Source organism: Balaenoptera acutorostrata, chromosome 6 (assembly GCF_949987535.1).
Source record: "Balaenoptera acutorostrata chromosome 6, mBalAcu1.1, whole genome shotgun sequence".
NCBI lineage: Eukaryota > Metazoa > Chordata > Mammalia > Artiodactyla > Balaenopteridae > Balaenoptera > Balaenoptera acutorostrata.
Genome location: NC_080069.1, coordinates 107607433 through 107635052, shown reverse-complemented (window position 1 = coordinate 107635052; position 27620 = coordinate 107607433). Strand labels below are relative to the sequence as shown.

The following is a 27620-nucleotide window of genomic DNA, read 5'->3' as shown; positions in this document are numbered from 1 at the left end:
ATTCCGTGTCAGGCATGTAGTGAGCCTGCAATCAGTGTAAGCTATAATACTAATTATTAATACACTTATCTAAGCTGAGACTTAAAGAATTAATAGCAGTGAGCTCTGTGTAGTTAAGGGAGAGTGTTCCAGGTAAAGAGCAGAGCCTGAGTCCAAAGCTCAGATCTAAGAGGACATGGCACTTTACAGTAACCAAAGGAAGTTCAGTTTGGCTGGAGCATAAAGTGAGTGGTGGGTAGGTGGTGGTGGGGATGGGAGCAAAAGACAAGCCTTACAAGGAAGGCAGAATCTAAAACTTTGGGCAGCTGTATCCTTGAGAGGTGAGCCTAGTTCCAAATTTCAGGCTCTGAGACAAATTTACAGGTGAATGGAGTCCCAGTAACTGATGCTTTATATGTGTTAACATGAGTTACAGGAGAACTGCAGATGTTTGAGATGAAAGCATTTGGCAGGGAGCTTCATGGAAAATATTTTTAAAGTATCAACACAGAGAAAAATTAGTAATGGCTCGACAGAAAGCTATTCCCCTAGTGGAAGAGAAATATCAAGGTTTTGGGTTTGGGTCTTGGATGGTGCACTAAATGTCTGGAAACTAAGTTTTCTCCTTGGCTCCTTGCGAAGAGGTTTTGAAATTGGTCCTTGGGAATTCTGCCTCCCTGGCCTGTGCTTGGAGAGAGAGAGTGAGAGAGAGAGAGAGAGAGAGAGAGAGAGAGAGTGTGTGTGTGTGTGTGTGTGTGTGTGTGTGTGTGTGTGTACAGATGAATGGATGTATGGACACACTGTGTCTGTCCAGGAATTGGAGAAAATGAGATGTCTGGTTACTTCTTGTCCTACACGTGGTCTGTGTTACCTCGGTATGTTTTTAATCCTGGAAAGGAATGTGTTTGTTCAGTGCAAATGTATTGAGGAGAATGAGCCGCTGCTTTTCCTTGCAAAGCCCAGACAGGTTCCTGGTAGGAGCCACGGGGGAGGACCCCGCCTCCTAGACTAACTTTTGTCAAAGGACAACATCTGTGTGCTCCCTCATACATTGAAGAAGGAAGAGGAAATGAGGGAGACAGTATAGGGTCTCTGAAGTCAGAGGAACCTGAGGTTTTCTCAGCCAGACTACCCTTCTTCTCTTTTCTGAAGCCTTACTTGTTCTTCAAGGCTCATCTCAAGGCTCCTCGAAGAAGCCTTCTGGGTTCTTCTCCAGCCCCATCTCCTCTGATTGCCCACGTGTTGACAATATTCTGACTTAAATTCCTCACCATGCGTTCTCCCACCAGCATTCTCTTATCCAGGCTCCTCCCTCTGCCTGGAGCCCCCTTCTCTCCCTTCTTGGTCTTCGTGTTCGAAGCTCCATTTGATCATCACATTCTTATCCTCAAGCCTGAGTCCCTCTCAGTCTTGGCCTTTGACATTAGAAAACATGTGTTTCCACTCTCATGTCTTTACCAATAGACCGGGAACTCCCTGAGAGCGGGGGCCATGTGGTGTTTATTTTATCCATTTAGAATCCTCGTCACCTAGCAAAGTAGGTGTGTGAGTATATGGACGGTTGAGGGATTGGATCTGTGGTTCTCAAAGTGTGGCCCCTTGATCAGCAGCAATGTGTCTCATGGAAAGTTTTCAGAAATGCACATTCTTGGGCCCTACTCCAGCACTACTGAATCAGAAGCTCTGGAGTGGGGCCCAGAAATCTTAACAAGCCTTTCCGGGGATTCTGATGCACGTGAAAGTTTGAGTGCCACGGGTCTAGAAAAAGGGATTGGACCGCTGTGCTGAGAACACCACTGTTCCTAAGACGTTCTGCTAACACTAGCTTCAGTAGAACTCAGGGACATCATGAACTATGGACAAAAAGTTCTTTACTCTGTGAGGAAGCTAATTTGGGGAACTCTCTGGGCAGTTTTCTGTGGATTTAAACTGTTAAAAGAACTCATGCAACCATCCTTGTCTGTCATGACACATATCCTCAGCACTCAGTTCTCCTTTTCTAGGAAAAATGAATTGCTACTGATTTGACCCCTCACGGCCTATCTACCTCTTCTGGCTACATTTGGCCCCTAAAAATCCTGGATTATCCAGTTGTCCATGGCAAGTGTGTGTATTCTAAGTAAATCATACCACTTTTTTTCCCCAGTAGCCATCAATATCAAAATAATCACCGATGCTATCCTACTATTTCCTACAACTCTCTTGATCACAGCTGCTTTTTCCCATTATTTCCCATCACAGCCAGATCATTTCTCACCTGGGCCACTGCTCCAGCCTCCCATTTGGTCTCAGCACATCCTGGTTTGCCCCTACAACCCTTGTTCTACACAAAGCGGTCTACCTCAAAATTTAAATTTGTTTCTTACATCCCTTTCCCTGAAAATGTGCATGTCTGTCCATCAACCTCAGAATAATGTTCAAACTCTTTAGTGCTGTACCAGAGCCCAGTGAATTCCTGCCCGTTTCCCTGAGCTTTGCCACCCTGGAGTATTCAGGTCCAACTTCCCATGGTCAGTATCCACATCTCTTTGCCTGAGAGCCTTTTATGATGGCCTGAATCTATGCTTCCCACCAGCATGAAGTACAAATGTGCTGAAGGATTAATGTTCCAGGGGAATCCCTTGATGAGAATGACTAGATAAGTACCCCCATTACCTAGCATCTTGGGTGCTCTCCACTGGCTCAGAGTTCCCTAAGGGGATTAAGCTGTAGTTAAGCTCACAGTAGTAACATGTTGGATGATACATCCTCTCTTGGCTACCTTCCCATGCTTGTTTCACATCTCCTCTCCTCTACTGTAGCTACTGGGATCATTATACAGATAAACTACTTGCACTTAAATACTTGCCTCGGGGTTTGCTTCTGAAGGAACCCAAACTAAGACACATAATTTCAAAGCTCTTGGCAATTTGGTGTCTATATAACTCTGTCATCAACTAGCACATTTCTTCCCCAGTGTGGTTCTTTGATTATTCTTACACCCAATCCAGATTCCAGTAGCCTGAACACTTGCCATTCCCCAAGCAGGCCATGCCCTATTTCACCCTGTTGGTCTTTGCACATAGTGTTAGCTATGCCTGCAACATTTACCATTTTCCCTCTGGGATGGATTCCCCCATTTATGACACTGCACACCAATGAGCTAGTTGCTTGTCTCTCTCTGTATTTGGATAGTACACTCTGTGAGGGCTGTGACTATGGCTGTCTGTCTTGGCCATCACTCTTATCTGTACTTAGTCTAATGCATTACCCATAGTAGTGCTCAATAAACAGTTGTTCAACATGCAATTGAATAAATGAATATCTTTAAAGGTTAATAAATATATTTTTTGAACTATTGCAAATCACTGTTAAGTGATGTGCATATGGAAGGATCTATTTATACTATGATTTCAGCACGGTGACAACCAGAGTTTGTTGAAAGGACTTGGTTACCATCTCTGCAGCCTCTGGGAAGAATTCTGCTTAGCTTGGAGAGCCATGAGTTAAAGAGGGAAGTGAAAGCACTTAGCTAGTCAGGTAGCCTAGGTTGGACGATGCATGGTGCAGCTCCAGAGTAACATGGGGATAAGAAACGTCTCGCTCTCAGTGGTGGACCACAGCCGGCTGTGTGTTCAAGCAGAGAGAAAACAGAGAATCGCAAAAAACCGTGGGCCTTGACTGCCTCCAGTCCCCCTTTATTTTATCTCTAGGCGTGGAGTCCAGTCGTCCAAGACCCCACAGATCATGCCTCTCATCAAGAGCCCTGTGGGGAGAGCCCAGATACCACGTGGCAGCAAGGCAAGTCAGTCAGCAATGTTACCCTGTCCCCTGCTCAGGGGTTCTGGGCCAGTGACAAGTTCAAGTTCCTACTGAACCTTTGTCAATTTCTCCATCTGTTTAAAAAGAAAAGAAAACAAAAGATCAGATTAGATCAGTTGCTTTTACATTATGTTCTTTAGGATCCCAAAGCTCTAGGGAGTTGTCACTGGGATGATCCTGGTTTTCTTAGAGGAGATAGAAATGGGCTAACTAGGAGGGTCCCTCATCCCCTCTTTGATTAGAGAAGCTCTTTGACTTTTGATATTTCATATAATATTGCACTTGAAGAATGGATTGCATGGCCAAAGAGTTTGAAAATCATAGACTGACGTGATTACATCTGAGCCAACCTCCCAAGAATATGAAGCCCAGAGAAGTAAAAGGCAGGCATCAAAATCGGATAGTTGGTGGCAGGGGTGCATTATTATTACATGGAAGCTCCTTGGGTAAAGCAGATGAAAAACTGCTCCAGCTCTGTTTGGGGTAGGATGTGGTTCCCCAGGGAAAGAACTCCAGTCTTCTGGCTGCTTCTGCACCCACTTCTCCATGGCACTTTTCACAGTTCCATCACAGCACTCACTCTGAGAGCAAAGGACCCAGATCAGCTCATTTTATCTGCCTCTTGGTCATCATTATCCCCAGTATCCAGAGGAGGAATCAAGAGTCTCAGAGGTGAGATAGCTTGTCCATGGTCCCAGTGCTATAAAGCAGAACAGCAGAACTGGAACCCAGGAATCCTAACTTTTCATTCTTCCACAATACCAGCACACATTGCTTCTCTTCCCCACACTTTGGGGAAGAGAAGGGTCAAGCTTTGTTGTATTTTAAAGAATCGTTGCTAATTTGGGGAAAAAATGTGGGTGCCACTTCCTGCTGAAGTGGGGTCTTTTTCCGCTTTCAATTCTTTTAGAAAAAAATGTCTTCTTTCTAATGGAGCATTTTTGCCAGTGGATCTTTTAAAAAACTTTTATGTTGACTTATAATATACATACAGAAAAGTATGTGCACTTATGGTAAGTGCTTGATGAATTTTCATAAACTGAGTAGACTTGTGTAACCAGTACTCAAATCAAGAAACAGGACATTACCAGCATCCCCAAAGATCCCTTATTGTCCCCTTCCAGTGACTACCCTTTCTACCCTCTGAAGGGTCCCACTATCCTGATGTCTAACAGCATTGAAGTTTTTCTTCTTCCTCTTCTTCTCTTCTCCTCCTCCCCCCTCCCCCTCCCCCTTATTATTATTATTATTAGTGTTGCTATTCATGTTGAGCTGCTTTCATTCTCTTTTTAAAAATAATTTGAGTGAAATTCACATAACAAAAGGAACCACTTAAAACTGAACAATTCAGTGGTATTTAATATATTTATAATCTTGTGCAATCAGCACCTTTATCTAGTTCCAAACATTTCCATCACACCAAAGTAAAACACCTTACCCAGCAATCAGCTTCTCCCCATGTGCCCCTCCCCAAGTCTCTGGCAACCACCAATCTGTGTTATGTCTATATGGATTTATCTGTTTTAGGTATTTCATATGAATAGAATCATATGTAACATTTTGTGTCTGGCTTCTTTCACTTAGCATAATGTTTTGGATGTTCATCCACTTTGTAGCATGTATCAATACTTCATTCTTTTTTATGGCTGAATAATATCATTTGTTTGTGTATACCACAATTTGTTTATCCATTCATCTATTGATGGACATTTGGGCTGTTTCGCATTTTGGCTATTATGAATAGTGCTGCTGTAAACATATGTGTACTTGTAGTAGTTTGAATATCTGTTTTCAGTTACTTTGGGCATATATCTTGGAGTGGAATTATGGAATCATAAGGTAATTCTATGTTTAACTTTTTGAGGAACGAACAATCTGTTTTCCACAGCGGGTGAGCCATTTTTTTTTTTTTTAAGATTGATTGATTGATTGATTGATTGATTAATCGCTATGTTGGGTCTTCCTTTCTGTGCGAGGGCTTTCTCTAGTTGCGGCGAGCGGGGGCCACTCTTCATCGCGGTGCGTGGGCCTCTCACTATTGCGGACTCTCTTGTTGCGGAGCATGGGCTCCAGACGCGCAGGCTCAGTAATTGTGGCTCACGGGCCTAGTTGCTCCGCAGCATGTGGGATCTTCCCAGACCAGGGCTCGAACCCGTGTCCCCTGCATTGGCAGGCAGACTCTCAACCACTGCGCCACCAGGGAAGCCCCGCGGCTGAGCCATTTTATGTGACCACCAGCTTATGTACAAGGGTTCAAATTTCTCCACATCTTTTTTTAACTCTCCCATTTTTTAAAATTAAAATTAAAATTAAAATTTATCCATCCTGTGTCTGCAGTCTTTGGAGAAATGTCTATTCAAGTTAATCGCCCATTCTTAATTGGATTCTCTGTCTTTTTGTAGTAGTTCTTTACGTATTCTTGATAAATGATTTGGAAATATTTTCTCCAATTCTTTGGTAATGTTTTTTGATGTACAAAACTTTTTTTTTTTTTTTTTGCTTTCAATGAAGTAAATTTATTTTTATCTTTTGTTGCTTATTCTTTTAGTGTCACATCTAAGGTCCACTGCCAAATCTAAGGACATGAATATTTACTCCTATGTTTTCTTGTAAGAATTTTATGGTTTTAGCTTTTATATTTAGGTCATTGATACATTTTTAGTTCATTTGTGTATATGGTGTGAGGTAGGAGTCCAACTTCATTGTTTTGTATGTGGCTATTCAGTTTTCCCAGTGCCATTAATTGTACTTTGCTTATTCTTGTACTTCATAAAATGGAAAGCATATAGTATGTATTTTTTGTGTCTTGCTTCTTTTGTTCAATACCATTTTTGTGGGATTCATTCATACAAAGTTGTAGATCATTTATTCTTATTGCTGTATAGCATTTCAGTGCATTAAGATGTACTACTTACTTGCCCATGATACTGTTGACGGACATTTGGGGAGTTTCCAACTTTGGTCTATCGTGAATAGTGCTGCTATAAACATTCTAGAACCTGTCTTTTGGTGAACATACATAAGAATTTCTGTTGGTTGTACTTGTAGAAGTGGAATTCCTGGATTTTAGGACCTGCTTATCTTCAGCATTAGATACTGTCATAGCATCTTTTTAATCAAGAAAATACTAAGAGGTAATTATTTAAATGTCTCTCTTTATGAATGGGTATTCTACCTATTTTTATTGAATATGGGAAGTAAGGCAATGGGGCAGGTAGATATGTGGAAATTGAGTGAGCTAGAAATAAAGGTAACATTTCCCTACCGGGTGCTTTAATTGCCAGCCCAAAGGTTCACTTCACTGTGGACTTCTTCAGTTACAAAATGAAAATTCTATAAATCAACATTGATCCTTTCCAAAAATGGCATAAATGATGCTCTCAAAAGCAGCACCTCTGTGGATAAATTGGAATGGTTTAAACACCCTCCTTCCTTTACCTTAGTTAAATTCTGCCTTTATGTCCAGAACTTTCCAGTCTATCCATCACAGAATCACTAACCATAAAAAATGAAAAGGTTCTTAGAAACCTAAATTTCATACTGTTTTTGCAAATGAGTAAAGGGTGATTTCTCAGTAAATGGAGATTTTTTTTCTTTATCAATTTTTTTAAATTGAAGTATAGTTGATTTACAATGTTAATTTCTGCGGTACAGCAAAGTGATTCAGTTATATATATAATATATTATATATATATTTTATATATATATATATATATATATAATATATATACACACATGTTCTTTTTTAAAATATTCGTTTCCATTATGGTTTATCATAGAATATTGAATATAGTTCTCTGTGTTAGACAGTAGGACCTTGTTGTTTATCCATTCTATACATAAAAGTTTATATCTGCTAACCCCAACTTCCCACTTCATCTCTCCCCCAAGCCCCCCCCCCCAACTTGGCAACCACCAATCTATTCTCTATGTCCGTGATTCTGTTTCATAGATAGGTTCATTTGTGTCATATTTTAGATTCCACATATAAGTAATATCATATGGTATTTGTCTTTCTCTTTTCTGACTTAGTTTGCTAATCTCTAGTTGCATCCACGTTGCTACAAATGGCATTATTTTGTTCTTTTTTATGGCCGAGTAGTATTCCATTGTATATTTTGGGTGGGCCAAAAGGTTGGTTTGTTTTTTTCCGTAAGATGGCTCTAGTAGCACTTAGTTGTCTTTAACTTCATTTGAAACAATTTTGTTAGACTGTATGTGACAGTTGTCATATCAGCGTGCATTTAAAAAAAGACTCATCAAAATTGGTGAATTTTTGTGTAGTCATTTTAATATTGAATATGGAAGAAAAAGGCAACATTTTTGGCACATTATGCTTTATTATTTCAAGAAAGGTAAAAACACAACTGAAACACAAAAAAAAGATTTGTGCAGTGTACAGAGAAGGTGCTGTGACTAATCGAACATGTCAAAAGTGGTTTGTGAAGTTTCGTGCTGGAGGTTTCTTGCTGGACGATGCTCCATGGTTGGGTAGACCAGTTGAGTTGATAGCGATCAAATCGAGAAATTAATTGAGAACAATCAATGTTATACCATGTGGGAGACAGCCGACATACTCAAAATATCCAAATCAGGCATTGAAGATTATTTGCACCAGCTTGGTTATGTTAATCGCTTTGATGTTTGGGTTCCACGTAAGTTAAGCGAAAACAACCTTCTTGACCATATTTCCACATGTGATTCTCTTCTCAAATGTAATGAAAGTGTTCTGTTTTTAAAATAAATTGTGATGGGCAATGAAAAGTGGATACAATACAATAATGTGGAATGGAAGAGATCGGGGGCAAGCAAAATGAACCACTAGAACCACACCAAAGGCTGGTCTTCATCCAAAGAAGGTGATGTTGTATATATGGTGGGATTGGAAGGGAATCCTCTATGATGAGCTCCTTCTGGAAAACCAAACAATTAATTCCAACAAGTACTGCTCCCAGTTAGACCAACTGAAATCAGCACTCAAGGAAAAGTATCCGGAATTAGTCAACAGAAAACGCATATTCTTCCATCAGGATAACACAAGACCTCATGTTTCTTTGATGACCAGGCAAAAACTGTTATAGCTTGGCTGGGAAGTTCTGATTCATCCAGTGTATTCACCAGACATTGCACCTTCGGATTTCCATTTATTTTGGTCTTTATAAAATTCTCTTAATGGAAAAAAATTCAATTCCCTGGAAGACTGTAAAAGGCACCTGGAACAGTTCTTTGCTCAAAAAGATAAAAAGTTTTGGGAAGATGGAATTATGAAGTTGCCCAAAAAATGGCAGAAGGCAGTGGAACAAAAGGGTGAATATGTTGTTCAATAAAGTTCTTGGTGAAAATGAAAAATGTGTCATTTATTTTTACTTAAAAACCAAAGGTACTTTTTGGCCAATCCAATATATATCACATCTTCTTTATCCATTCATCTGTTGATGGAATTTAGGTTGTTTCCATGTCTTGGCTATTGTGAATAGTGCTGCTATCAACATAGGGGAGCCATGTATCTTTTTTTTTTTTTAATTTTTATTTATTTAGTTAGGTAGTTATTTTTGGCTGTGTTGGGTCTTCGTTTCTGTGCGAGGGCTTTCTCTAGTTGCGGCGAGCGGGGGCCACTCTTCATCGCGGTGCACGGGCCTCTCACTGTCGCGGTCTCTCTTGTTGTGGAGCACAAGCTCCAGACACGCAGGCTCAGTAGTTGTGGCACACGGGCCTAGTTGCTCCGCGGCATGTGGGATCTTCCCAGACCAGGGCTCGAACCCGTGTCCCCTGCATTGGCAGGCAGATTCTCAACCACTGCGCCACCAGGGAAGCCTGCCATGTATCTTTTGTATTATAGTTTTGTCCAGATATATGCCCAGCAGTGGGATTGCTGGATCATATGGTAACTCTACTTTTCTGAGGAACCTCTGTACCGTTTTCCACAGTGGCTGCACCAACTTACATTCCCACCAACAGTGTAGGAGGGTTCCCTTTTCTCCACACCCTCTCCAGCATTTGTTATTTGTAGAATTTTTTTTTTTTGTAGACTTTTTAATGATGGCCATTCTGACCAGTGTGAGGTGGTACCTCATTGTAGTTTTGATTTTCATTTCTCTAATAATTAGCAATGTTGAGCATCTTTTCATGAGCCTATTGGCCATATGTATTTCTTCTTTGGAGAAGTGTCTATTTAGGTCTTGGAGCCTTTTTGTTTTAAAGATTATTATGAGAGTTGTCTTTCCCACACTAACTGGTCAATTGAAGATAGGGTAGTTAGAGAAGTGGACATATTCCGTTCTCCTCATGGGTTTGGGACATGGCCAGTGCCATGTCAAGAACCAAGATTCTGCTAGTCATGGAAGGCAACTTTTGGCAAAAAATGCTCACTTAGCAGCAGTTATGGTACAAATTGTTAACTTGTTCAAGGAGGTGAGGATAGTACAAAGACGATGATATCTCTAATCAGGTTAGGCAGGAGACATTCGTCAAGAAGGAGAGTACTGGTTAAGGAGGCAGACCTGGGGCTCCGTGGCTGCATGATATGTAGCCCTAGAGGATGTTCTCCCCAACCCAATCTTCAGTTTATTGTTTGACAAATAAACTAAACACAGAAAAGCAAATGTAACATTTATACTGCCACTGTCCTTTCCATTTCCATGATGGGCATCTATGGACGAGGAAAGTTCAGAGAGATGACTTTCCCAAGGTCACATTACCTTTTCTCTGGAGCCTGGATGTGTTATAAAAACCGTTCTCCTCCCAGCACTGCAATCACTACCAGTCAATATGTGTTGAGATTAAGTTAAAACAATTTCCATCCCTGGAGTATTTAAATAATTGGTTTTGGCTTAAACAAACTTAAGATAATCATGAGAAGAGAGAATCAGTGTAATGTAGTGTTTACACTTCAAAGAGATTGGGACTTGATTTGGGGCCACTCACTATGAACAATCACTTAAACACTGAGTCTCAGTTTCTTTCACTTGTAAAAATGAGACTCATGATCCCTAGAACAGTATTTTTGTGAGAATTAAAAAGAGAAACTAATCTGCTTCCATGTCTTAAAGAAAGACATCCCTTCCTTACTCCCACTCTTGTTGTTATCCTTTTGAAGTACAAGCTAGAAAGTAGAATAATACTGATTTTGTTTTTTAATTTGTCTTCACCCTGGGCCTGTTCAATTTCATGGGCGAGTAACTGAGATTTGTCATTTCACAGAGATGGAAGCAAGTTTAATACACTGTACAACCTCAGGCCTGGTGGTGTAAAAGTGATGTACATTTTCTCCATGTAAATATTGGAGAACTAGGCTGAGTGTATTGTATCCGTCCCCCTACAACCTCACTTCTCCTGAAGAGTGCTGCCTGCCATGGGAGTCATATTTACCCAAGGATGGGGTGGAGAAGTATACTGAGTACCTGCTATGTGACAGCCCCCTGCTGGGTTCTTTACTTAAATTATGATATATTTTCCTTAGGACAGCCCTTCTAGGACAGAAATGATGAATCCATTCTATAGACAAGGCTACTGAAATATAAACAGGTAGAGAACTGCCCAGGATAACATAACATATAAATGGCTGTCATCCCAGATCCCATCTGACTCTATTCTGATGCCTTCCCCAAAGCCGCCTTCTTTGATCTTAAGACATCATCATGACAAAATCACTGAGAGGTCATAAGGAGTATTACTTGTATTTCCAGACCTACACACCTGATCACATGGTTTTAGATTTTCAGAGTTCGTGATAGCTGATCCTAGAAAACAGCTAGATTTCCCTGTCCCAATATTTCATTATTTAAAGAGAAATCTAATAGGAACTCTACTTTCTACTCAATTCATCTGTAAACACAAAAATTCTCTAAAAAATAAAGTCTATTGATTGAAAAAAAATCTAAAATCAGTGAATAGCAGAGGTGTGTAATGACTTACTAGAATCACAGAATGTTAGACACTGAAGATCATTTTGTCTAATTTCACCATTTAATAGAATGCATAAAATCCTCTGTCCACCTACTGTCACCACTTTCATCCAAACAGCCATCATTTCTTTCCTGGACTACACATTGTCCTCTGACTCCCTACATCTGTTCCTAGCTCCCTCCATTTTCTTCTTCACATTGCCACTTGAGGGGTCTTTCTCTATACAGCAGTTCCTTATTAGTTATCTATTATATATATAGTAGTCTGTATATATCAATCCCAATCTCCTAATTTATCCCTTACCCCCTTATCCCCTAGTAACCATAAGTTTGTTTTCTACCTCTGTGACTCTATTTCTGTTTTGTAAATAAGTTCATTTGTACCATTTTTTTTAGATTCCACATAAATTATATCATATGATATTTGCCTTTGTCTGACTTACTTAACTTAGTATGATAATCTCTAGATCCATCCATGTTGCTACAAATGGCATTATTTCATTCCTTTTTATGGCTGAGTAATATTCCATTGTGTATATGCACCACTTCTTCTTTATTCAGCTGTTGATGGATACTTAGGTTGCTTCCATGTCTTGGCAACTGTGAATAGTGCTGCTATGAACATTGGGGTGCATGGATTTTTTGAATTAGAGCTTTCATCTTTTCCAGATATACTCCCAAGAATGGGATTGCTGAATCTATTTTTAGTTTTTTAAGGAGCCTCCATACTGTTTTCCACGGTAGCTGCACCAATTTGCATTCCCACCAACAGAGTAGAAGGCTTTCCTTTTCTCCATATCCTCTCCAGCATTTATTATTTGTAGACATTTTGATGATGGTCATTCTCAGCAGTGTGAGGTGATACCTCATTGTAGTTTTGATTTGCATTTCTCTAATAATTAGCTATGCTGAGCATCTTTTAATGTGCCTGTTGGTCATCCGTATGTCTTCTTTGGAGAAATGTCTATTTAGGTCTTCTGCCCATTTTTTGATTGGGTTGTTTGTTTTTTTGTTATTGAATTGTATGAGCTGTTTGTATATTTTGGAAATTAAGCCCTTGTCTGTCACATTGTTTGCAAATGTTTTCTCCCATTCCATAGGTTGTCTTTTCATTTTGTTTCCTTTGCTGTGCAAAAGCTTCTAAGTTTGATTAGATCCCATTTGTTTATTTTTGCTTTTATTTCTATTGCCTTGGGAGACCGACCTAAGAAAACATCGCTATGATTTGTATCAGGGAATGTTTTCCCTATGTTCTCTTCTAGGAGTTTCATGGTAGCATGTCTTGTATTTAAGTCTTTAAGTCATGTTGAGTTTATTTTTGTGTATGGTGTGAGGGAGTGTTCCAACTTCATTGATTTACATGTGGCTGTCTAGCTTTCCCAGTACCACTTGCTAAAGAGACTGTCTTTTCTCCATTGTATATTCTTGCCTCCTTTGTCAGAGATTAATTGACTGTAGGTGGGTGGGTTTATTTCTGGGCTCTATATTCTGTTCCATGGATCTATATGTCTGTTTCTGTGCCAATATCACGCTGTTAGACTTAATTGATATCTACGGCACACTACATCCAAAAAAAAAAAAAAAAGAAACTAGAATACACATTCTTTATAGGTGCACATGGAATTTTCTCTAGGATAGACCACACACTAGGACGCAAAACAAACTTTAAGAGGAGATTATTCCAAGCATCTTTTCTGACCACAACAGCATGAAACTAGAAATTAACCACAAAAAGAGAAATGAGAAAAAAAGATTACATGGAGACCAAAAAACATGCTACTAAAAAAACAACGGGTCACAATGAAATCAAAGAGGAAGTAAAAAAGTATCTCGAGATAAATGACAATGAAAACACAACCATAGAAAATCTATGGGATGCAGCAAAAGCAGTTCTAAAAGGGAAGTTCATAGTGATACAGGCCTTCCGCAAAAAAACAACAAAAATCCCAAATAAATAACCTATGACCTTAAAAAATTAGAAAAAGAGCAAACAAAATCTAAAGTCAGCAGAAGGAAGGAAATAATAAAGATCAGAAAGGAAATAAATAAAATAGAGATTAGGGCTTCCCTGGTGGCGCAGTGGTTGAGAATCTGCCTGCCAATGCAGGGGACACGGGTTCGAGCCCTGGTCTGGGACGATCCCACATGCCGTGGAGTAACTGGGCCCATGAGCCACAATTACTGAGCCTGCGCATCTGGAGCCTGTGCTCTGCAACAAGAGAGGCCGCGATAGTGAGAGGCCCGCGCACTGTGATGAAGAGTGGCCCCCGCTTGCCACAACTAGAGAAAGCCCTCGCACAGAAACGAAGACCCAACACAGCCATAAATAAATAAAATAAAAAATAAAATAAAATAAAAGAGATTAAAAAAATAGAAAAAAATCAATAAAACCAAAAGCTGGTTTTTTGAAAGGATAAACAAAATCAACAAACTTCTGACCAGGTTCACCAAGAAAAATGAGAGGACCCAAATAAACAAAATAAGAAATGAAAGAGGAGAAATAACAATTGATACTGCAGAAATACAAAATACTATAAGAAAATATGAACAATTATATGCTAACAAAACAGACAACGTAGAAGAAATGGATGAGTTTCTAGAAACATACAGCCTGCCAAAATGGAATCAAGAAGAAACAGATAATTTGAACAGACTAATCACTAGAAGTGAAATAGAATCTGTAATTTAAAGGCTTCCTGAAAGCAAAAGTGCAGGACTCAATGGCATCACTGGGGAATTCTAGCAAACATACAAAGAAGAACTTATACAGATCCTTCTCAAACTCTTCCATAAGACTGAAGAGGAGGGAACACTCCCAAAGTCATTCTATGAAGCCACCATCACCCTGACACCAAAACTGGACAAAGACATGACCAAAAAAGAAAATTACAGGCCAATATCTTTGATGAATATAGGTGAAAAAATCCTCAACAAAATATTAGCAAACCGAACCCAACAACACATAAAAAGGATCATACACCATGATCAAGTTGGATTTATTCCAGGGTCACAAGAATGGTTCAACATACACAAATCAATCAATGTGATACACCACATCAACAAAAGAAAAGCAAAAAACGCATGATTGTCTGAATAGATGCAGAAAAAGCATTTGATAAAATTCAGCATCTATTCACGATAAAACTCTTGCTGAAGTGGGAATAGAGGGAACACATCTCAACATAATAAAAGCCATTTATGACAAACCCACAGCCAACATTATACTAAATGGTGAAAAGCTGAAAGCCTTCCCACTAAATTCTGGAATAAGAGAAGGATGCCCACTCTCACCACTTCTATTAAACATAGTATTGGAAGTGCTAGCCACAGAAGTCAGACAAGAAAAAGAAATAAATGGTATCCAAATCAGAAGAGAAGACGTAAAATTGTCACATGGTGATGAAGACTCCACACAAAAACGATTAGAACTGCTAAACGAATTCAGCAAGGTAGCAGAATACAAGGTTAATGTACTGAAATCAGTTGCATTTCTTTACACGAACAGTGAAATATCAGAAAGAGAAAGTAAAAAATAATAATAATAATAATAATCCTCTTTAAAATTGCATCAAAACAAAACCCTGGGAATAAATCTAACCAAGGATGTGAAAGACTTATGCAATGAGAACTATAAAACATTGATAAAGGAAATAGAAGATGATTGAAGCAAATGGAAAGATATCCCATGTTCTTGGATTGGAAAAATTAATATAGTTAAAATGGCTGTACTACCCAGAGCAATCTACAGATTTAATGTGATCCCTATCAAATTACCCATGACGTTTTTTCACAGAACTAGAACAAATTATCCTAAAATGTATAGGAAACCACAAAAGACCCAGAATTACCAAAGAAATCCTGAGGAAAAAGAACAAAGCTGGAAGCATCACTCTTCCAGACTTCAGACAATACTACAAAGCTATGGTAATCAAAACAGCGTGGTACTGGCATACACACACACAAAAAAGACTTTCTCTCTTAATCTTTCTATTTGGGAAATATTTGCCTCTTTTCATGAACTATTCTTTAAATCTTGTTTCAGTCTTCACAGTGAACTGAACTGAACTGAGTAAAACATTCTCTTTAATAATTTATCTAACTTTAGAAATGGCCAGTTACCTGGTAGAATTTAGCAATGTCTCTTGTTTTATTATTTGGTGTCCTCCCTCATGTCTCCCAGTGGCTTGTGTTTGTGAAGAGTCCAAAAAACCTGCTATGGGTAGTTCTTGACTTCTCTCCCCCTGCCCTTTTATGTAATTCACAATGATGTCCCCAAACTACTCTTTTGTGCAGAATTCAACATTTCAAGTATCAGCAGATAAACCTATATTATGGTGGTACTGCCAGCCCATAGCTCAGTGTACAGTGCATGCAATGCCTGTGCAAGTACTTGAATGCTTTAGTGAATCTTGTTTTTATGCTTCTAAAAAACAAGTAGATATTAGAAAACTTAGTGCATTATTAATACTTGTCATAAGCAGCTGTATCTCATAATAATCATAACAAGAGTTAATATAATCGGTGTCTGGCACAGCTCTAAAATCTTCGCATATCTATCTTAGTTCATTCCAACAACAACTTCATGAGATGGGTACTTTTATTTCCATTTTACAAATAAGAAAACTAAATTTTAAAGCAATTAAATAGCTTTCCAAAGATTGCAGAGCTACTAAGTGATCTCATGAAAAATGAGATCCAGTGGGCAGCTCGAAAACAGCAAAACTTTGGTCTCAGCTGCCAGTGCATTTGATAAACTGGATGACTGAGTGTTCAATTACAGTATGAAGAAAATAAATGAAAATAATGAATATGCTGAAGTTTATCATTGGAGAGAGCATCAAAAATATTAGACATGACTGGAAGTGATATTTGTTTTGGCTCCCTGGAAACTGAACTTTCTTATAACATGTAAGAATGTTTTTCAGTTTTTGCATATGCAAAGTGTAGATGCCTTCAGGAATTATTTCTGTAGAAGATTGGGTGTATATTAGATTCAACTTCCTGCTACCATTGATCTTCTAATTCTAGGCCCTGGGATTCTCTTCCATGTTAGTGTGTATATGTGAGAGTCTTTTAGATTTCCACAAGAGACAAAAACCACACCACTACTTTTGAAGCATACAAGCTATTATATATTTTCATAATATAGAACTTTAAGGTATAGTAATCAACAGTGGCAAAATATTTCTGTCTTTGACATTATTTTTTTGTGAGATCTAACCTGTAATTGAGACCAGAGAAAACAGTATGGAAAAACAAATCCATGAGAACAGGATAAAAATATCATGAACAGCAAAATATGTCTGAGTATTTAAAACCGTATAGAAAAAATAAATTAGATGAACAATTGTGTAAATATAAATTAAAAAAGATGACATTCTTAATAAATAAAGTTTACTATTTACATTTTTATATATTGCTGAAAGACTTAACTTAGATCCATAAAAACACATAAACAGGAAAAAATAAAACCCAAAAAAGGAGCAGCAAATTTATGCGCGTGAGGTACAGAAAAAGGATTGGAATTGTGTTTTGTTTTTGGTGCTTAGATTTTCTTTTTTCTTTTATTTTTTCTTTTTTATAGTAGGCCAGTAGAATTCTCTTGAGAACAGATTTTAAGCACATCAATGGAAAGTCATTTTTTGGTAGTTTCCAGAAGATGTGAAACAGATTTCAACATCATAATAATTAGAAATACCCATAATAATTATAACAATAATAAAAAGGTATAATGTGATACATAAATATGGAAGAGCAGTTTGTAATATGAATACATTTTCTCTAGACGAGATCACAGTTTTATTTTGTAAATATTACATTTAAGTATATATATACACACATATATGTACAACTATATATACATGTGCATATATATGTAAATTTATATTTATATATAATATCTTTATATAGATAGATATCTGCGGACAGGTTATTGATTATAGAGACCCAAGAAAGCAAGTCAATAATTGTTCAAACTTCTCCTCACTGACTGCTGGTGTAGAGTTTAAGAAGCCCCGACTTTGCACTCAGAATGCTGTATCTTCTTTTAATGGAACACTCGATGTGGAATTTTAAGTCTGAGAAGAAAAAGAGATTTTAGGGACTCCCTTCCTCTATAAAGTTGGAAATGGCCCAGAAGTCTTGAACAAGCAGTAAGCTGACTTTTACACTGTAGGAAGTCACTGTTTTCTTTCTTTTTTTTTTTTTTTTTAAATCAAATTATAGAACCGGTAAAGGCCAGAATAAGGGGGAGAAAGTCCAATTTATCTACAAGTGAAATATTCTCAAATGCAAGCCTCTCTCTTAAGGTGGATTTTAATCTAGGAGCTCCACCTTTATTCCTTGATATATCAAAGAGCACTCCCTGTCTTTCTTAAGTGGCCAATGGGCCTGTGCATTCTTGAAAAGTAACCCATAGACTTTGTGTCAAGCCTTGGCTCTCACAGATTGCCACAGCCCCTTTAAAACCTCAGGGCCTCACAATCCCCGCCCTCCCACTGTGAGGTAGGTAAGTAGTATTATCCCCATTTTGCAGCTGGAGAAACTGAGGCAAATGGAGAGGCAATATGATGACTTGTTCAAGATCACTGAGCAAACTGCTGCCTGGAGTCAAGAATTCTGTGTTCTTACTCTAGGGACATAATTCCTCTCTTGGCTATTACACATTTCTTTTAAAGATCAAACAATGGGTAGGAATTTGGTGAAACTTGAGCAAATTACAAGAATAGGCTTTTATTCCTTTGCTTTTTAGTTTTATGTTTTTTGTTTGCTTTGTTTGTTCTGTTTCTCAAAAACCATGGGAATTACCTGTCTGGTCATGTAGCAGCTTTTTAGGAAAGTGGACTGTGCAGTGTGATTCTAAGTGCAGACTTCATAAAGCCCAGTGCTCTAATGGTAAATACAAACATTTTATAATGTGAAAAGTGTGACACAATATGTCCCCTTAATATTTGGAAAAACCAGTTTCAAGCCCTCCCCATTCCCTGCTATCACTGATTGACACCAAACAAATAGACAAAATGCCCCCCCCCCACAAACAACAACTACATATTAAGGGGAAAGATGCCTTATTTCCTGGACCTACCACAATGTACAGAAAAAAACAGACAGCAATATAAAATCCCACTCTACTCCTGCTAGGGAAACCTTTATGCTTGTGTCTACCTACTGAGTCTGTAGAATAAACAATGTCCTTCAGAAAGCACAAAAATAGGTTTTAAAAAAATTCTTATTTTTAATCATGCATTTTATTTACTTTTAATCTCCTTGTCTTCTATTAATCTCTATCTGTACAGCTTTGTCACCATCAATTTCTTCTTTTTATTTTCCCACTTGAAGTAGTTCCAGAAAAAAAAAACATAACAAAACACAAAACCTCAAAACTGTTCACTTGAATTTATGGTTTCCTTCCTTCCTTTCTCTATGTCTCTCTTTCTTCCTCTCTTTCCTTCCTTCCTTAACACAGGTAAGACCTATAACAAATTGACAGTTAGAACCAAGTTAAATCAAACCTGGAAGGGAGGTAGCCGAAATCTGTCTCAAAGAATTATTTTCAACAAATAGCATTGAAGCATTGGCCAAGGTGGGAAGAAGACCAAGAGAACTGTCTAGGCAGTGACTCAACATGCTGAAGCCAGGAGTAGCAGCTGACACCCTCCATCTTCAGAGCCTTACTATTTACAGTCATTGATCTCTCCCTTTCATAACACCCCAATTCAGCCACCAGAATGGACTTCCCAAGGACAGTCTTCCCTTAAAAGGTGGTTGGCACAGAATCTGGGGGGTAATGCAAGTCCTCTGGCAGCCAGTAGGGTTGCAGCTTGGAAAGTCTTCCTAAGAGAAGGCTTGGAGAACTGTCCACCTTATCTTTTCTTCCTTGCTGTTAACAGGCTAATACTTCTTCAGAACTTCCAAGTTCTGAAGAAGCTAATACATCTTCAGAACCTCCAAGTGCTTTAGGACCTCTGAGCTGCTGACAGACAACAGGGTTTCAGAGCTGCCTCCTTGTGAGTACTCCACTGTCCTCAACTGGAGATGATGATCAGGGGATGAGATACTGAGTGAGTTTATCCCCAGAAAGAAAATGAAACCGAGAATCAGTGCATTGCATGAACAGAGCTGACTGTCCTCCACTAAGGTTTGAGAAGGGCCTATTAATGACACCTTGCATGTGGGCCCAAGGCTGGCTGTCAATCAAGCAGCCTCTCCCACCTAATATCCTTGGCAAATATGAATTTGTGAGTAACAGGTTTGAATGATGGTAAGAAGGAGACTGGAAGACTCTTTGCTCATAAGGGCTTGATCAATCTGAGAATCTGAAGGTAAGAAGTCAGCCTTCAGGAAACTTTTGTCAGCTGAAGTGTGTGTGCAAGTGAAGGAGGAAAGAGCATGAGAGTCGATTTCAGGGAAGCTGGTGAGGTTCTTCTGTGATTCCTGCCACCCCACCGTTAGTAATGTTGTCTTTGGGTCTCCAAGGCTTTGCACTACTTATTGATGTAAAAAAGCAACTGGGAGGGCTGACTCTGTTATCTTTCTTAGTTTGTTCCTTCCTAGCTAGCACCACCCAGGTTGACAACTCAGCTAGGGCAAAAGAGGGGCTTTAAGAGTTGGCAAGAGTTCTGAGATACTGGAGAGGGGTACAAAATGGGATCAATGCTTATATAATTATTATTATTTTGCCAAGGATTGGCCCTGGTAATTAGAGGGAAAAAAAATGCCCTGAATATAAATGAGATATAAGTTTGTGAGAGGAAACATAAAAGGATTTGAGCCAGGCCTTAACAGTGGAGCGCCTAGAACCCAATCTAAGAGTTTGTAATATGGTACAAGCCACACAAAACTACCTAAGCACTGCATCCTTATTTGTGGGCACCTGTGCAAAAAGCACCTTGATATATTTCTTAATATAACAGACCACAGATGGCCAATAGATATCTTCTCAAGTGTTCTTGATCAGTAGGTAATTGCTGTTGGGAGTGATACAGTAAGAAGGTTTCTGAAGTTATTTTTGGTCCCTGGAAAAAGGGCTATAGCTGATTAACAACGCCTGCGTCAGATGCAGGAATGAGGAGGGTCAGCCCATGTGCCTAGTATTTTCCATTGCTGTGCTAAACCTTGTTTTTGTTGGTTGTCTTCACTAGACTTGAGATGATCTGTAGCAATCTTTATGCGATATATCTAGTTTAGACACTCCCATCACCTCACTTTCTCAGTTTCAAAAATCACGTCAAACTTAAGCATTCTCTCCACCTCATTCTGGATCCATCTCTTCCCATATTAATTCAAAAGGAGTGGACAGGTAACTGGCTGAACAGAGGCAAAGAGGACCCCAAAGAGGTGGAGGCTTCTATGCGCGTTTGGCTAATTTCCTCTTAACTTTCGGAGGCTGAGCACAGGAGAGAGGGAAGGGCCGCCCAACCACAGGTGTGGCTGGGGTAGCGGGAGCTGGAAGACTGTGGAAAGCATGATGGCCGTGCTGGGGTGTTGGGGACCGAGGCTGTGAACTCTTCGGCTTCCCTCTGACAGCCCCTCTGGAACACAGTCCAGACAGATTCCATGCAAGACAGTTGTCTGTTCCAGAACTCTAGCTACTCGGGGCAAAAGTGAGGTCCTCAGACCCAAAGCCTGCTCTAGCCTGGAGGGGCAGGAAGGCTTGGATAAGGATGGTAACTCAAGAGTCCCTAAAATTCCAGCAGTCTCTGCAGGGCTCCAACATCACAGAAACTTAACACTGTTCCACTTGGTTATAAAATCTAACACTGGCTTAGACATTCTGGACTCTCAGTGAGGGTTCCAGCATCTTAAGTCCCTCAATTCCCTTCCAGGATGAGAAGCCCACCCATGGGGGACTTCACTTCTCACCATGTGGGCCTATGAGGGGTTTTCTCTTGCAGAAGGGCTAAGAGGTGAGGAGCTGTGGAAAAATGTGGGTCACTTTTAAGGCAGACTGTTTGGTTGTGTGGGGTTTTTCCTAACCTAGTCCTACCATCTTGGGGTACTCAATGTATAGGATAGAGCAGCCGGAAAAGTAGCAGCAAATGTGGTCCCAAGGCAAGATTTGGGGAATGGGAGGGATATTATGGCCTCAAGCCTCAAGCAGGGGGCTGTTATAATACCTTGACATTGCAATCCTAAGCCATTTCTAGCTTGGCCTCGAACCCCGGAGTTGCGGTAAAATCCCCCATGGCAGCGGAAGAATTTGGGGGCTTTGCATACCTTGGATTCTTTACCTCTTCCTGGGTCCTACTTCCCTAGAAGGTAGGTGATCAGAGACCATTTCACTTCCAATCCCAAAGGACTGCACACTTGTGCACACCTTACGTATTTTAAGCCTCAGGGTGTGAGCTATCTTAGCATTTCAACACTTGGTCTTGGCAGTTTCTGTAACTCTCTTTCTCCCAAGGACAGTGTTGGCTAGGAGCTTGGGAGAGGAAAGACTGAGTGTGCCCCAGTCTCTCTCTGCTCAGTCTCCAAAACTGCCCTCACGCGGATGTTTGCATGGGTGCGTACACGTGCATGCCTACTAACCACAGATGGGCACACTCCTAGATACATAACTCCTAGATACATGTTTCTTGCTGTGGTCGTGTGACAAACGGTTAGAATTTTAGGAGGCTCAGGGACTGCACGCTGTATATGCAATCCATCTAAGACTTTGGGATGGGATTCCATTCCATCATTCAACATGGCGAGACTTGGTTCACGTGCCCCCACTACGAGTCCTTCCTGGGTGAAATTAAAGGCAGACCGGTTGGGTGCTAAGGATCCCTGGTGTGGAGAGGCCATTCCGTTGAGCAGCTGACTGTGAAATCAATACCAAAGGGATGCGGGTCCTGGCATTGGGAATTCTTTGACAACGCCTTGTCCTTCCTTAGCCATGGCTGTATCCTCGGAGGTCTTTCCGGCTGTGTTCTTGGGCCTGGGGGTCCCGACAAGCACAGTCACCCTGTAGGTCACAAGACATAGGGAAGGGGGTGACCTGCAGAGAGAAAGGTAAAAGAAGTGAGCCAGGTGGTTGAGGCCAAAGCAGCAAATTCCAGAGAGGCAGTGCAGGGCAGATCACTGGGTCTGGGGGGCAGCAGATTCAAGATCAAGACGTGACTCTGCTTCTTACTAGCCCTGTGATAACTTTTATCAAGGTCACCATGGTCATTATCATAGCACTTCCCATTTTCAGGGGCATTTATTACAGGTCAGACCAAGTGCTAAATGCTTTCCAAACAGGAAAACACGGAATCCTTTGACAACTCTGTAAGACAGACACTAAAACAATCGCCCTTTTATAGAAGGAGAAACTGAGGTGCAGAAAGGGGCAGGCATTTGCCCAAAGTAATAAGTGACAAATCTGGTATTTAAAGTAGGACAAGCAACCTCCCCCTGAGCCCCAGGTTCCTAGCTGTGGAATCAGTAGAATAAAGACCGACCTTGCACTGTGGACTCACTCTGAGGGCTGAATGAAATCATGGGTGAAAAATTGTAATGTACTACACCAGAGTTGGTTAATAGACCTGTACAATGGAATATCTAACTTATAGGGCTGTTGTGGTGATCAAGTGATATAAAGGATGTGACAGGGTCTTTTAAGAAAACATAACTCTCTGCATATATTGGTAATTTTGATTTTGAGAGGCAATGACGAAAACAACAAAAGCATTTGTCAGCAAGCTCAGACCACCTTCTAGGGGGCTGAAATCCTGGTGGGGAACATTTCACAGAGAGATTTTTGCAGAAAATTTGGTTGAAGGATCTCGGGAGCAGATTTCACCATGAGAAAAAGCGAGAGGCACACAACATGACAATTCGATATATGTATATATTACGAAGGTTGGAAAAAAATTAAAGGAAATTTAAAAAGAGAAAGCGAGAGGCCCAAGTTTCAGTTCCCAGTCCATCCCTTCACATGCTGTGTGACCTTGGGCTGGCTGTCCTTTCTAGAAACCGTGAGAAAGAGCCCAGTAGACTGAATGTCCTCCCCACACAGCGGAGGATCTCTTTCCAAAGAGCACAGTGCTGTCCCTGCTTGAGCCCCAGCCTGGGCTGACGCGAGTGGATTTCACCTCATTGCATCATGACATTTGCATATAACTTTCCCCAGAGGGTCCCCCATCTGCACAGATGGATTTAATGACCTCATTCGCCTCCTGCCTGGGCAGGGTCTCCAGTGCTCACACAGGCCTGGAGAGCATCTTTGTCTCTCTAGCTTGTGGGCTCATTCTCTATAATTCTTTTTCTCTCTGCCCCTGTGCCCGCCGCCCTCCCTCTTTCCCTCCCAACCTCTCTCCACCCTGCAACTTGTCAACAATTTAAAACGTAGGAATGAACAGGAAGATTGAAGTAGAAGCCCCAGCTCTTCACCTAACTGAGGTGTGACCTTGAGCACGTGACAATTTCTCTGCGCCTCAGTTAACTCCGTTGTGAAATGGGAGTGGTGAAAGCACACCCCTCCAGAGGTCGTGACAAGGGGTAATGAACCAACCAATGAAAAACCCCTAGCAGGCAGCGCGTGCCGCATGCCCGGTGCTCCACCCTCTCACGCAGGCGAGACGGGGACTGTGTCAGCCTTGTTCCTTCTTGTTTCCCCAGGGCCTGAGCCACAGAATACGAATGCAGGCCTGTTTGCTTCTCCATCTCTCTCCGACTCTCTCACTGTGCTCAGGCTAGTGCACTTGTTTCTCTTTTCAATTTAAGCTCACAGGTGCGTGATGCCGTGGTGAGTATCCCCAGAGCTGCTTCCGTGCACAGCCTGCCTTGCTGCTTACAACTGCTCACTGTACCCTGTTCAGGACACTTCCTAGCCTCCATGCCTAGGCAGAGGTGGTACCGTCTGATCTAGGGTATTCTTCTGCAACCTCTTCACCTCTAAGAGAAGCAGAGAATGTTAGAATTGGAAGAGACCTAGAGAACACCCTCCAGTCCGTGTGGGGAAACTGAGGGCAGAGCCACGTCCAAATCTAACAAGCAGCTGAGGTCCAGTGGGGAGATCGCCACCACGGGAGCCGAGAGGCCTGGATTAGCACCCTCGTTTGCCTCATACTCGCTGAACAACTTCGGGAAACACTTTTAGGAAAAACCCCTTCACCGCCATCACCCTGAGTTTCTGCATCTACAAAAGGATGATTTAAAAAAAATGTATTTCAGATGGTTGTGAGCAAAGATGAAGGATGCAAAAACCCGTCCTCCTGCCCATGCTAACATTAAGATGACCCAGTTATCGCTCACGTCTTCTGCACAGTTAAGTTTTCTCTGTAACTAACTAACTCTTTCCCGTTGGGCTCCTCGATTCTTTAGGGACGGCTTCACATCTGGTCTATGTCTCACGCTTCCTGCTGCACCTCACACAGGCAAACATGCAACAGATTCTATCTCTCAGAATAAGACACAAAGTCCTTAGCAAGAGTTCAAGGCCTTGCATGATCTCCACACACTTCTCAGACCTCCCTGGTTCCCTTCGTCCCCTCACTCTCTGTGGCTTTATTTACTGGTTCCTCAAATACTCCCCGTGTTTTCCTGCTTTTAGGCCTTCAGCCATCCCTGTTCCTCCCTGCTCCTGCCCTTTCCTGGCCAGCTCCTCTTCACGTGCCGGGTCTTATCTCAAGCACCAGCTCCTCCCTCGTTAGTCTGACCAAAGATGGTACCATCATGCTCATCCCATATCCCATATCCCATCCTCCTCTCACCATTCTTGTACGGAATCACTTCTGCACCTGTGTGCCAGGGCAGTCTGGGCAGGGACCACGTCTGTTGTTGAACTGAGTCTTTATCTACCATATGGCAGGCATTCGATGGACCCACGGATGGAGCGACATATGAATGCACAAATATGCAGGAAAAATACAAGTCACGGAGCCTCTGTTCTTGCACTCATGAGCTGTGTGACTTTGTACAAGTTACCTCCCTTCTCTGGGCTTCAGGTTCCCTTCTCATCTGTATATTAAGGGTTGGTTGATTGATGATGATTGATTTTAATGATCTCTACCTTCCCTTCTGTCTGAAAATCCTTCTCAGTCTGAGAAAGCCAGAAGGCAATGCCCTGGGCAGAAAAGATGGAGAAATGCAGACTTTCTCCACAGCTTGTGTCTTACACGTTCCCCTTTCTGCCATCCCCAGTTCCACTGGCTTCTCCAAAGTTAGTTAGCGGCTGTCAGGGCCCTACACCAGTTAGCGTCTCAGGCCCGTCTGGCCAGTCTGGCTGTGAGAGCACAGTGTGACCATTTGCTTTCCTCCCTGGGCCAGCCCAGGGAGTTTCAGCGTTTCCCTAAAGAAATGGGTCTGGAACCTAAGGGAAGGAATTTCAGTCAGAACACAACAAAGTCTAGAAGGTTTGGTCTCAGGGAAAAGAAAGAAAGATCCAGGTTCTCCTTGCGGCCCCCCATATGCTTGTAAACGCAGCTGCGTCTACTGAGCCCTCACTAGGGGCCTGGGAGGCAGCACTGCATGACTTGTGGCAGGTCTGTGGCACCTGCGGACTTGGACTCCCCTCTGTGAGACAAGGGTTCTGGTGAGGAGCCAGTGAAGCAATGCTGTCTCCACACTAGCTCGTGGAGGTCCCAGTGCAGAGGACCAGCACCGGCACCTTGCCCTTCCTCTCGCCTCTCCGTGAACTGCCTGTTCAGTGCCTGCCTCGGGGATCGAGGGCCTACAGTGGGGAAGAGAAGGTGGAGATCGCCAGCTCCGCCCACTCCCCCAGGTGTTCCCAGGTCTGACCTGGAAGAGACGGGGAAGCCTGTCTGTCTGTCCAGGTTCAAGGCCGTGAACACCACTGTACACACACATACACGCAAGCGCCTCCTGAGACTGTCCGCGTGTTGGGTGATTCCCATGTGCTAGCTCATGGGCTCCACACGACCTCGGTAAGGCTTACAGATGGGAAAGTAGAGGCTTCAGAATGTTTAAAAAGAAACAAACTTGCCCCGGGCCTCACTTAGTAGATGCTGCAGGATTCTAAGCCCCGCTCCGAACACTGAGAGCCCGTCGGCAAGTGAGAGTAAGGGGGAGGCACCCCTTCACACCCCGGCCGGGCTGACTGCCGCGTGGTCTGTTTGTTTAACAGCCACTGGCCTTTTATCCCTTATTCTGTGCCTGGCACCCAGTTACTCACTCTTCCCAGCAACACTAATAAGGCAGCTATTCTCACTATCCTCGTTTTATGTCTTAGAGGAAACGAAGATGCAAAGCGGTGAGTCACTGGTCTGGCAGGGGCTTGGGATCTGCGCCCATCTGTAACCGCCCCTCGGCACCACCCCCACGAGGCAGGTAGAATAGGAGTCAGGGTCCCCTTTTCACAGAGGGGGAAACTGATATGGAGAGAGGAGTCCCATCCCGATAAAGCCGGCTCCGAGCCCGATTCCCAGATGCCCTGATTGATTCCCCAAGCAGCTTCCCACCTTATCCCCCAGATGGCCTCCCAAGAAAGCCTACCACCCACAGCACCGATGCCATGGTGGCCAGTTTACATCTGGGATTCCCAGCACCATGTGGCCAGGCTGTCCCATAAACGGCTTGGCCACCCACTCTGGGATTCTGTCAACAAGCCCCGGTCGGTGACTAAAGGCCAGGATTCTCTCTTTTTCCTCTAGGCTGGAGATGGTGGTGCTCAGCACAGGGGTTTCTCCCAGTGGGTGAGCTGCCCAGGATAACACCTCCACCCGCGTGTGTGAGCGGCTCAGGAATGCAGCCTGGCAAACGCCACAGGGCCCTGGCTGAAGGTCTGTCTGAGGCTGGATTCTGACTCAGACTCAACAGGGAGGTCACAAGCAGAGACTGTGCAGTGCGGGGCAGCAGGAGGCACCCTGCGCTGACGGTCAGAATGCCTGGCTGTCCACCCACCCACCCACCCACCCACCGTGGGGCCCTGGGCGAGTCACTTTACCACAGTGAGTCTGGGGGTCTTCATAGTGTTGACGGAAAGACTTGGCGACATCAAGTAGACCAAGGCCT

The 27620-nt window shown here is 41.9% G+C and overlaps 1 protein-coding gene across 2 annotated transcripts in view; it reads right to left on the bottom strand.

Annotated features, from left to right (window-relative positions):
* Positions 1–3809: 3809 nt before the first annotated feature.
* PAPPA (pappalysin 1) overlaps positions 3810–27620 on the bottom strand; it is a 269879-nt gene continuing 246068 nt past the window's right edge. The window contains exon 22 of one of the 2 annotated variants that reach the window (XM_057548545.1): positions 3810–3854. In XM_057548545.1, the coding sequence (XP_057404528.1) occupies positions 3828–3854 (27 nt within the window). In that variant the 3' untranslated portion in view covers positions 3810–3827. Of the gene's footprint in view, positions 3855–18896; positions 22663–27620 lie in introns of those variants that run through there. The other variant, XM_057548544.1, reaches the window with a different exon arrangement.